The sequence below is a fragment of the Gymnoscopelus microlampas genome (genome assembly GCF_963454915.1).
Source record: "Gymnoscopelus microlampas genome assembly, chromosome: 3".
NCBI lineage: Eukaryota > Metazoa > Chordata > Actinopteri > Myctophiformes > Myctophidae > Gymnoscopelus > Gymnoscopelus microlampas.
In genome coordinates, this window is record NC_139940.1 from 38,561,448 (window position 1) to 38,574,174 (window position 12,727).

At 42.0% G+C, this 12,727-nt stretch overlaps 1 protein-coding gene across 1 annotated transcript in view; it reads left to right on the forward strand.

The window, feature by feature from the left end:
* The window catches only part of LOC311041849 (zinc finger protein 407-like), a gene marked incomplete at both ends in the record, with an annotated part of 75,770 nt that extends 67,388 nt beyond the window's left edge, over window positions 1-8,382 (forward strand). The window contains 2 exons of the mRNA XM_084052334.1: window positions 6,164-6,664; window positions 7,823-8,382. Coding sequence (XP_083908460.1) covers window positions 6,164-6,664; window positions 7,823-8,382 — 1,061 coding nt within the window. The remainder of the gene's footprint in view (window positions 1-6,163; window positions 6,665-7,822) is intronic.
* Between the last annotated feature and the right edge of the window lie 4,345 nt (window positions 8,383-12,727).

Consider the following 12,727-nt stretch of genomic DNA (forward strand, 5'->3'; position numbering starts at 1 on the left):
ACGGGCGCAGGGGTTTCTACAGTTTACAGTCAGAGGAGACAAGGGCACTTTTTACCGACAGACAAAAGGGCAGGGGCTCAAGCCCCCTTTGATGTCTATGTGTGCACGTGCATGTCTACAAGTGTATCTAAAAGCTCGAAACGCAACGCAAAGCGATTTTTAAGCTTGTTGATCTGCTATTTTTGCTATTTCATTCTGAGATCTCATCACAGTACATTGCTGTCAGCAGAAACCTTGTATCTACCATAAATATATTTCATCTTTTTTAATAAATTAAAGGAGTAGTTCACCAAAAAAAAATCTTATTTTCTATCAATTACACACCCCATGAAGCATTGAATTTATGGAGATTTTTTTGTTTTTGTCGCATTCCTGAGACAATATTGTGATTACCGGCGGAAACATGTTAATGTTTCCGGTAGGAGACTCAAAGGAGACTCTTTGAGTCTCTTTGAGACCAGAGGCTGGTCATCAAAGTATTGGCTTAGGAATGCTTAGGAATGCGACAGAATGTGACAAAAATGCGACAAAAAATGCGACAAAAACAAAAAAAATCTCCATGAATTCAATGCTTCATGGGGTGTGTAATTGATAGAAAATAAGCCATTTTTTTGGATGAACTACTCCTTTAATGACCTATTTTATACTTCGTCATATCGTCACCTTGCTAAACTAATGGCCTATGTCATTTTTTGAGGAAAATTATATTTTTGCCTAAGTCAGCTCCTCATGACACTGGCCACCTCTGGTAAAATCGCCCATCTCCTAATTGAAAAGGATCATGCTGTTCACTCCCCTTTTTGTGACTTAGGCCAAAAAATAGGCCTTTCTTGGCTTAAGTCACATGGTTTTGTGACTTAAGCCAAATTATTTACTGATTTAGGCCATTTTGTAATTTCTTTTGCTTATTTTTTTTGGCCTAAGTCTAATTTAATCCTATTTAAACCTATTTAAATGTCTTATGTTACATAACTGACAGACAGTGTTATTTCTATTTAAATAGTCATAATTTGTTATAACCATTTTGGGTGAAATGATTAAGAAATATCATTTAGTTTTTTATTTTTCCTGAAAAACTTAAAAAAATGACTTATGCCCAGGGGTGCACATAACTTTTTAGGTCTGGTACGCAGAAGAGCACCTGGACATGTGACTTGGTGCGCATGGCGCCCGTCCCGTTTTGTCAAGGGGGGGGGGGGGTTCAGCCCGGACAGTTTTGTCAACGGGGGGGGGGGGTTCAGCACGGTGCCCACCGGACAGTTTTGTCAACGGGGGGGGGGGGGGGAGAAAAAAAGGACGCTCTGCTTCTAAATTCCGCCGATTTTCGCCGTTTTTTTTTCTCACGCTGTTAGATAAAGCCCCCAAGGTTGGTGCCCTGTGCTGCTGCGCTGATTTTATCCGCCAGATTGGGACGTTCACGGCATATTTTGCACCATTACGGTGCGTTCATCATCGGTGACGAGTGCCTCTAACAGCCGCTGCTGGCTGCGTGCACGCAGTGAGGCGATGCGAGGCGACGCGAGTCATATCTCTACCCCTGTGCCTAATGGCTGTACATCGGGCCGACGGGTGCTTTAGAGTGATTGTGTGAGTGTGGCTTCAGGAAGTAAATTCCTAGCCTCGATCTCCAGGCTTTTATTTTTTAGTTTTGCTAAAAAATAAAAGCTTGGAAATTCCTGTCCCAGCTGTTGGTGCGCAAAAGCGCCTCGCGTCGCCTGATGTGGTGCGCATTTTTTATTTTGGGTGCGCATGCGCACCTGCGCACCAGTTATGTGCACCCCTGCTTATGCCATTAGTTTAGTAAGGCGACGATATGACAGTGTCACGCAACAGTAGCAAAACATGTCATTTTCACCTAATGACATGTCCTAAATAGGGACGCCAAGTTGGAAGTCTGTCTGTGTGTTTTATAAATATTGAACCAACGAAAAAGTATTCATAAGAACCTGTGAATAAATAATGACTACATTGGATCCATTGAAACGCGGTTCCTTTTTTTCCCTCCATTTTCTGAAAAGTAACAGTTTCGTGCATACAAGGTTTCCGCCCGACAGCGACAATATGTTTACACACACATTATACCGTCTCTGTCGGGGTGGAAACCTCATTATGTCCAAAACTGTTAACTTTTCAGGGTTAAAATTCAAAAGCATTAAAAGTAGCAGATCTACAAGCTCAAAACGCGGTGCAAAGCACCGCGTTTTGAGCTTGTAGATCTGCTACTTTTGATGCTTTTGAGTAGGGCGTTAATTTACGGGAAAAAACAGAAAGTTAAAATATGGAGATAAGAGGTTTCTGCCCGACAACAACAATATATATATATAGACACTGCAGCTTCCCCCTAGTGATATTTCAGGCAATAGCTTGTAACGTGTGGGTGGTCTCCTTTTGAAAGAGAGAGAGAGAGTGTGTTTGTGTGTGTGCTCGTGCACTCGTGCGTGCGTGTGTATTTGTACACTATGCATGAGTGCGTGCACGTCCATACGTGCACGATTAACAGACCTACTGTAGTCAGGAGGAGGAGTGGTCACTCTTCTCACGTCCAACGAGAGTGAGAGTTAAAGCTAACAATGTCTCAGTTCCTGTTTACCTTGGAGGAGGAGAGCGAGTAGTGGACACACACACACGGGTCACACGCTGTTTGCCTCGCAACGACCATTTCCTGGTCACCACTGGTGGAAAAGTAACTGAGTACATTTACTCGAGTACTGCACTTAAAGGGCAAGACCACTTTGGTAGAGGTTTGGGTTGGGTAGTTACCTTGCCATGATGTAACTCCAAAGGTGGACAAGAAATCAAAATGAATTGCTCCATTGATTAGAAATTGATCATTCTAAATATACTCCTCATTGACTTACATTGTACGCTGAAACAGCTCTAAAAGTCACTCTTTTAGCACATAAACGAACGCAAACTAAGTTGATTCAGACAATATAGATCATCACCAAACCCAGTACTGTTAACTTCCTGTTGATTTTACTATTTGAAGATCCGGATCCACGGATCCAGACCGGGGTTTCTTCCTAATAAAAAGGGCAAAATCAACATAAAGTTAACCTTAAAATAAAAAAAATAAAAAAACACTACCGGGTTTGGTGATGATCTATATTGTCTGAATCAACTTTGTTTGCGTTCGTTTATGTGCTAAAAATAATGACTTTAAGAGCTGTTTCACCGTACAATGTAAGTCAATGAGGAGCGTATTTTGAATGTATGATCAATTTCTAATCAATGGAGCAATTATTTTTGATTTCTTGTCCACCCTTGGAGTTACATCATGGCACACAACCCAAACCTCTACCAAAGTGGTCTTGCCCTTTAAATACAGAAATCAGAGTACTTCTTCCATCACTGCAGAGTATAGTAGACACACTGTAGGGTCACACACTGTTTGCCTCGCAACTCCGATTTCCTGATCACACTGTCAGCCTTGTTGTGAGACACGGGACACAGAATGTCAGGGCCAGATGGAAATATCAATGATTGATGAGTCAGTACAAGTCAGTATACCCCTGTGCTTCTCTCTGCTGCACGTGTGCATCTACGTGCATGTACTGTATCGTCTCTGTCGGGTGGAAACCTCATATGTCCAAAACTGTTACTTCTCAGGATACAAAGGTAGCAGTAGCATGTCTTCTAAATCCGAACAGTTTTTCTTTTTATGTTTCTGGCCCCCCCATCTCAAAATATTTTGTTCCAGGGACCCCCAGAAGTAAAAAATGTTTGCTTTAAAAATATATATATTCAAAGATTTGAACACATTTTCACGATTTTTCCCAAAAAATTGCAGCTCTACAAGCTCATAGCGCGGCACTCGGTGCCGCGCTATGAGCTTGTAGAGCTGCTATTTTTGAATAGCCAAAGAAATCTTGAAATGACACAGATGCGTCCCCGGTCTTAAAGGGTTAAAATATGGAGATAAGAGGTTTCTGCCTGACAGCAACGCTATGCTTTTTGATACTGTCGCGGTCGGGGTGATCAACCTTGTATCTCCATATTTCACCACAAAAACAAAGATCTACAGGAATATGTACAAATATACAGAGCATTGCACAAAAGCAGAGTACATTTACTCAAGTACTGTACTTAAGTATAATTTTTTAGGTACTTTTACTGTACTTGAGTATTTTCATTTTTTGATGCCCACTACAGTACATCTCAGTGGCAAATGTTGCACTTTTTACTCAATTATTTGAAAACCTCGGTTACAAGTTACTTTGCATTTTTAGATTATTAATGCAAAACATTTTGTACTTTGTGTATTCATCTATATGTGAGCTGATAGATCTGTTATTTCCCCCCCAAAATAATGTAGTTATTTTACTTTGGTGCTTTAATTATATTTTGATGCCAATACTTTTGTACTTTTCCTCAAGTAACATTCAGAATACAGGGCTTTTACTTTTCCGTTAATTTCGTCGATTAAAACTATGACGAAAAATGTTTGTCGACTACCTTTTTTCACTGACAAAAACTGAATAAAAACTAAGATGACTAAAACTATGACTAAATATACTGACAATTTCGTCAACAAATAAAAACTAGACTAAAATGCCTGAAGAGATCCAGTAGAACTAAGACAAGTCATTTTATGCTTGGCTGCGCGTGGGTGTCACGCTCCGAAAATATCTACAAGCGCGTAGATCGACTATTTTCAGCACACAGCTAAGTATAAATCAGGCATTATGACGCCATCAAGGCCCGACAAAATACAGTTTGAACTAAATCAACTCTAGCTTTTTTTGACTAAACTGTAAAACTAGACTAAAATGTCAACATTTCAGATGACATTCAGATGAAAATATGACTAAAACTAAATGGAATTTTATTCAAAAGACTATGACTAAAACATTTTTTTTTAATGTGCAAAAGGGTCCCTTCTCCCCTGTTTCAGATCCCCTGCTTTGCTCTCTCTCCTCAGCAGATTATCCCACGCATGTCTGGATGGTCTCCGTCAGTTTGCAGGTTTTTTAAACAATGGCATTTCTAACACCGTTCCCATTGCCTTGGAAACGCCATGGCAACCTGTGATCTGAGAGGGCACGGCGTGGCTCAATTAGCAGCATCCAGTATCTCAGCCCCTCTCTCTCTCTCTCTCTGTCACCCATGCAGCCTAATATCTATGTCTGTGTTCTGTTCATCCAGTATCTCTCAGCCCCCCCTCTCTCTCTCTCTCTCTGTCACCAGTGTTGATCTTTTGAATACAATTCCATTTAGTTTTAGTCATATTTTAGTCATCTGAAATGTTTTAGTTTTTGTCTAGTTGTAGTTGACTAAATATTATAAGATTTCAGTCAACTAAATCTACAGTTGATTTTGTCGACTAAAATGTATTTTGGCCGGCAGTGATGCTGTTGAAATGCCTGATTTATACTCAGCTGTGTGCCAAAAATAGCAGAGTTACAAGCTCACAACTCCGTTGTGTCGCACTTTAGTAGACAACATTTTAGTCTAGTTTTTATTTGTTGACAAAATTGTCAATTTATTTTGTCTTAGTTTTAGTCATCATAGCTTAGTTTTTATTTCGTTTTTATTTAGAATTACGAAAATTTTTCGTCATAGTTTTAGTCGACAAAATTAACCTAGCCTAATATCTATCTGTGTTCTGTTCTGACTGCTTTCATGTCATGGAAGGGGAAAAAGATGCATTAGCTGCCTCTTTGCCACGAAATTATGAAGTGTTATATTACCGTTCATGTCAAACTCATACTGTACGTAATTCTTTCGGGGGGTGGGGGGCTTAGTTGTCTTTTTTCACATCATGAATTACCTAACACCTTTTGCACGTTCAACAGCAGAATTATCTCCATATTTCAAGTTATGTTTTTTTCTTAATGAATGCCCGTACAACAGTGTAGCGCAAAGCTAGCGGAAATGTTCCTGCTATTTTTTTTTTAAGAATGTTGAAAGTGACATTTAAAGTGGTTAAGTTTGTCTATGGGTTTTATAAATATTGAACCAATGAGAAGTAAAGAGCTTGTGACTAAATAACTCCATTGGCTCCATTGGAACACAGGTTCTTTTTTCTATTTCCTGAAAAGAAAAAAAAATGGACATACTGAGGTTTACACCCTTATAAAACGCACTGAACATATGTGGACGTCCATGTACTTTTTACTCAGCGCCCGTGTGTTCCTTTTCCATCTGTCTGCTCCTCCTACAGGTATCGTGTCCAAGTCGTTCGAGTGCCGTCTGAAGGGCCAGGGCGCCACGTTCGTCGAGACCGAGCTGCTGGAGAGCTCTCCCGCCACCGGCGGCGTCAAGGCCGAGCTCGGGGACTCGACCACCGCGGTGGTGTTGCCCGGCTGCCAGCAGGACGGAGGAGGTGGAGGAGGTGCCCTCCAGCAGGTCATCATCATCCAGGGCTACGGCGGCGGGGAGGTGAGCATCGACCAGGCCCTGGAGGAGTCGGCCGCCGCCACGCTGCAGACGCTGGCCATGTCCGGCCAGGTGGCGGAGGTGCTCCACATCACCGAGGACGGACAGGTCATCCGCTCGGGCCGGGAGGTGGCCGCCGGGGGCGGGGCCGGGGGGGTCCACCACCTCCACACCGAGGGCAACACCCAGTACGTGCTGCTGGACTCCGGAGAGGCCGGGGGCAGACTGCAGGCCGTGACCACCAGAGGAGGAGCGGGAGGAGTCTTTGTGAGAGGAGGAACAGGAGGTAGGGCTGTCAGGATTATAAATTTAAAGGGATAGTTCACCCAAAAAATACTTTTTCTATCGATTAGTCACCCCATGGAGACTTCGAATTCATGGATATTATTTTTTTTTTGTCGCATTCCTAAGCCAATAATTTGATAGTAGGCAGCGGTTCCGGTAGGAGAGACAAAGGAGACTCTTTATGTCTCCTACCGGAACCGCTGCAGTTCATCAAATTATTTGATTTGGGTGAACTATCCCTTTAAGTTGACAATCAATTGTCACTCAAATTATTGCGATTAACGATTTAATTGTGTTTGGCCATTGAACATTGGAACATTGTGAATAAAAAAAAAAAAAATCTGTTTGCCTTTTAGGCTTCGTAATCAAAAATTGCGCTTAGTAACTTAAAAGCATACAACGACATTATTGCATATTTAATCATTTTATACATGTACAAATTGCAGAAATAGCAGATCTACAAGCTTACAACTAGGGATGTCCAATATTATTGGCCGATATTAGCATAAAAAATATCGGAAAATATATATATTTTTTGTAAAAAAAAAAAAAAAAGTTAGTTCTTACTGTATGGTGTGTGTGATATGAAATGTGAGCTTATCATAATCACAGTAATCCTTAATCATATTCAAGGGCTTTTGCAGAGAAATTAGACTCCAGTCACTTTCAAATTAGAGCACTGCAGAGGGCAGGTGTGTGTGTCCGTGTCCAGCTGACGCTCGTTGACACTCGTTAATGTTATAGGCATCAAAGCAATTATGCTTCTGCACTGTCAAATAAGCCAACATCTAATCTAAGATTAGTGGGACTCATTCAAATGACCACCAGTGAGACCTGGGACTCTAACAACAAAAATCTAACAACATCACTGTATTATATTAGATTTGTTAGATATTATATTGATATTATAGCTATTTTATTTTATTAGATATGTGATGACAATTAGTTGACTTTTGCCCCGCATATATTGGTATCGGTTGATATCGGTATCGGAGTTGGACAATATTGGTATATCGGTTACCGGTAAAAAAGTCAATATCGGACGCGTTGTAAGCTTGTAGATCAGCTATTTCTGCTTTTTTCAATATTTGAAAATGTGTGAACATTTTTCAACATGGAAATGATCATGATGATTATACAAAAATAATAATCACGCCAGGCCTAGGTGACGTCGGAGCTCACGTGGTGTCCGAGTCCTCCACGGCTCTGGACGCGCTCCTCAGCGCCGTCAGCGAGATGGGCCAGCAGCAGCAGCAGCAGGAGGAGGAGGAGGCCGAGGGAGGAGGAGGTCAGGAGGACGGCGCCGTCATCGCTCACCACCACCAGCAGGTCCTGACAGCGGAGATGGCGATGGCGGCGGTGCAGCGGGAGATGCTGCGGGAGGTGAAGGAGGAGCAGGAGGAGGTGCAGGTCCTCCAGGACGCCGTGGTGGTGTCGGCCGGCTCGGACGGCATGCAGGAGGTGCTGCAGTTCGCCGCCGACCAGATGAAGAAGGAGGGCATCACGCAGGTCATCGTCAACGACGAGGGAACGCACTACATCGTGACGGAGCTGGACGACGGCGCGCTGCAGGTGCAGGGCGCCGTGTACGAGGAGGAGGCGGTGGGAGGGGTGGAGGTGGAGCAGCAGGAGGGCGTGGCCGAGGTGCAGGAGACGGTGGGGGGAGAGATGGTGGTCTACCTGGACGGAGCTCCGCACAAAGTAGTGCTGGAAGGGTAGTAGGGGAGAGAGGGAGCATGTTGGGAACGCGTTGCGTCCAGAAGCCGTACAAGAGAGTTACAGTACGTCACTAGCCTAGACTCCCATCCAGTGTTGCCAGATTCTGTGAGAGAAACAAGCAACCGGGTCTAGGAAAACCAGCCCAAAAGGAGCGACTATGGGCCACATGAGTACTTTAACATGTACATCATCTATTTGAAAATAGCAGATCTACAAGTTAACAACGCGATGCGACGCGTTGTGAGCTTGTAGATCGGCTATTTTCAAATAAAATCTTGCTGGGAAATTATAATAAGCAGATCTGGCAACCATGCTCCCATCGTAAGAATGGAATGTGGAAATGCTTCGTCTATCTCTATGAGGAAGTTCCAATGTTTGGAACTACGGCCCGTAGCAGCCCGCTTTGCGGTCGAGATAAAAGCGTGACGTGACTCTCTCTTATACGGCTCTGTTTGCGTCTTGAGAGTGAAGATGGAGCCGCTTGCGTATTTATTCGATTGAATGCCAGCTGTTTAACAATTTTTCGACCCGGCGTCCCTGTTTTGGGCACGTCGTTATCAGGCGAAAATGTTTGCGAAATAGGGCTTAAGTGGTTATGGCTAATGTTTGCATCATGAGCACAATTTTTGCTGATGCCTGTGCAGCCTGGGACAAGTCTGTGTTTCGGAATCTGTCCCTTAATGCTGCGTTCACACGGGCAGATACGAAGATACAGTCTACCATTCATTTTCAAAGGAAGCCAGCGACATGAAGACACAAAGCAACATCCGACGTTTGTAGCTGCTACAAAAGATACAAATCTACAAATTCAAGTTGAGCTGGGTTCAACTTCCAGATACAAAGATACAAAACTAGAACCGTAGCTCCGATGACGCAGCGCTTGATGACGTCAATGGCCGTGTTGAGCGACACAGATACAGTGAGTGATAAATATGCTGTGTATTTTTGTATCTTTGTATCTGCCCGTGTGAACGCAGCATCAGTCTTTTTTGTCTTGGTCCCCCTCCCACCTTTGTTCCCTTTTTTATTTTTTTCCCCTCCTTCCCCCTCCCCACTTTAACACAGGATTTTGTTCTACTATTATTATTGTCATTCTTTTTGGCTTTTAGCTAAACTAAACTCAGGTTAACCATCATGTGTTTAGTGAGGAGAAAGGCTTTGGTGTGAACATATTTAATGTGCACATCCAAGGCCATATTTAGCTCCTATAATCAATGACATGAAATTATTGGAAAGACATATTTTTGTCCCTCATTGTATATTTTTGAATTGTGTTACTATTGATGAGATCAAATGTAAAGGCTGTCTGACATAGGAAAATATGTATTTTATGCTTTATTTAGATAGAAGTGAGAAACGGAGTGTATGGTGTTGAAATACATTAAAACTTGACATAATCTGGTGACAAACTATTCGAGCATCCTCGAAAGTATGTGAGTAGTGTGTGAACCACTTTCACTTTTTTGGGGGGTCATTATTGGTGAAAATCTTTTCAATGTTCCATTATTTTTGTTTATATAGCGAAAATAGCAGATACACAATCTAACAATATAAAGTATATAGGGTTTAAATTTTAGCATAGAGGTGGGGCTTAAATTTTGTTATTAGGTATGGCCTAAATTAATGAAATATATTTAAGATTGGGCACTGTTAATTATATAATATTAATAATAATAATAACAACTTTTTGCACTTTCCAATGTACACATTAAAATGACTAATGGAAGGGTGACAGACAAAAGATGGGTTTGGTAAATATCTTGCCAATTTCGTCAACAAATAAAAACTAGACTAAAATGTTAGTGAGGGAGTGGAGAAGAGATCCAGTAGAACTAAAAGACAAGTCATTTTATGTTTGGTTGCGCTCCAGTGTTGAGCTCTAAAAATCTACAAGGTCACAACGTGTTGCGCTGCGACGCGTTGTGAGCTTGTAGATCGGCTATTTTCAACATGCAACCAAGTATAAAATCAGCCATTATGACGCCATCCAACATTTCAAGAACCCCCATAACTCAGAGAGTGCACAAATGGAACCAAATGGGGTCCATTTGGTTCCATTTGCGCACTCTCGGAGTTACAGACAATGTAAGGGTCCATTTCGAACCCCGAGAGCAACAAAATGGCATCGAGGGCACCAGCAGCAACAGGGAGTCTCCTGGTTGCTGTTACAACAACGTGTGGCTTCAACAAGATGCATTTGATGCGTGACGATGACACCGTCCATGAAGACAACCACCTGAAGGAGGCGCTGCAGCAGAAGCTTCCAGATGAAGAGAGAGCACTGGACCACACACTCCTTATTGCAGCTGGTTCTGCCCAAAGACCAGAATATGAGATGGATATCTCTCTCGCAGTGACACATTTCATTGTAGCACACCGGAAACGGAAATGAATGTCAATCGAAGATTTTCGTTCCCATCCGCCGCCGCTCTAAAGCTTCCGCTAATCCGCCATTATCTCGGTGTTGTTTTTTTCCGCGCTGAACGCTGTTTAATAGAAACTGCGACTACTGCAAAATGGAATGTCGCCGATTGAAAACTTCTTCTCTGGGCCACTCACACAGCTACCCTGTGTGTCTACAAACAGTTTAACGCGCGATCATAAGGTATTTAGCGAGGTCTGTGGCGAGGTGAAAAAAACAAAAAAACAACAATAAATCGCTGGCACTGGTGAGTACCTTATGATATTAAACTCTGGCATGGAATGTGTTAAGACTGGGAAAGCGTCTGTGTCATTTTAGATTTGAGCTAAAAAGCATTATTTTATGCATTGGCCATTCAAAAATAGGAGATCTACAAGCTCATGGAGCGGCACTCGGTGCCGCGCTACTGTATGAGCTTGTATATCTCTATTTTTGAATGGCCAAAGAAATCTAAAATGACACAGATGCTTTCCCGGTCTTAATGGATTAATAACATTAATAACAACAACAACAACCTCCCAAACACCTGTCTGGACTGACCATGCTAATAGTGCCTAACCTTAACTCAAATTAATTAAAGACATGCTTGGCCACTAGGGAAGAAACCGAGGTCACCTTTATTCATATCTACCCGCTGCCATCCTACAAAAAAACTATTTTAGCTTGGAGGGTGCCTGCCCACACAGTGGTAGCTAACATTAACCTGTTCATTTGTATTTTGCATAATAAATACAAACCTTTGGACAAGCTCAGGTTCGATAGCAGTGGTCTTTGGACGGCTGTTGGCTATCCGGTCTGGTGCAGCCCTGTGTGTTTGTGTCTCACATACAGGCGACGGCATTGTTTTTGAATACAATGTCAGAGTATACACACACTGTTGTGGATATGGGTCTGAGAGATCCAGAGCTAATTAGATCATGACCTTGAAAAACGACTTTTGCGGATATGTCCATTACAGATTATGATTGATTGGCGTTATGTTTGCTTTCTTATTGAGTTTTCTTTTGTTGTTCACTTCTTTATTTCATTTGGAAATATAATTAGTTGCAATTCCAAGTTTACATGGAATCATTTGAATAAGAAACAAACAATTCTCATACTTTTCTGGCCACCATAACAGGATGCTGGTGATAATGTTTATCATCTTCAGCAGACCCTTATCGACTTCATAGACCAAGTCTTGCGTTTCGATAACAATTGAGATAAATATACATTTTGAGAATTGTGTTCTTGTTGTTGTTTTTTTATTTTTTGTTTTTTTTTATGTAGTTTAGTTTACTTTATTTCACCCATATTTATGCTCCTGGAGCAGTTGGGGGTTCAGCGCCTTGCTCAAGAGCACTTCAGCGGTGGGTGTTGAGGGAGGGGTACGTTTTGGTATTTCACTTCCCCAACGCGATATTTCACATTTCACATGTTACTTGGCAGGATTCAAAAATAGCAAAAGTAGCAGATCTATAAGCTCAAAACGAGTCGCTTTGTGCCGTGTTTCGAGCTTGTAGATCTGCTACTTTTGATACTTTTTTTGTGTAGTATGATCAAGTTCATTTAGAAAAAAATAAAAGTGAAAATTTGGAGGTAAGAGGTTTCTGCCCTGGAACGAATACGATATACAACCACAGACATATGTAATGTATATACTCTATATATTTATTTACTTACTTATTGACTTATTTTTTCTTCTTTTTCCAAATGTACTTCATCCCCTGCGGTTCCAGACAGCATCACAGTGGTGAGCGTAGTGAACAGTCTCTAACCCACAGCCTTCACCAGCGCCATGAGGTACGAGAGCAGCAACGATGGGCGCAACGTGCACCAACTGATAGCTCCCCTCATGCGTTCCGATCACTAACACAATCATTATCATCACCATTATCATTATCATCATCATGATCACCATCATCCTAATCATCTTCCTCTCCT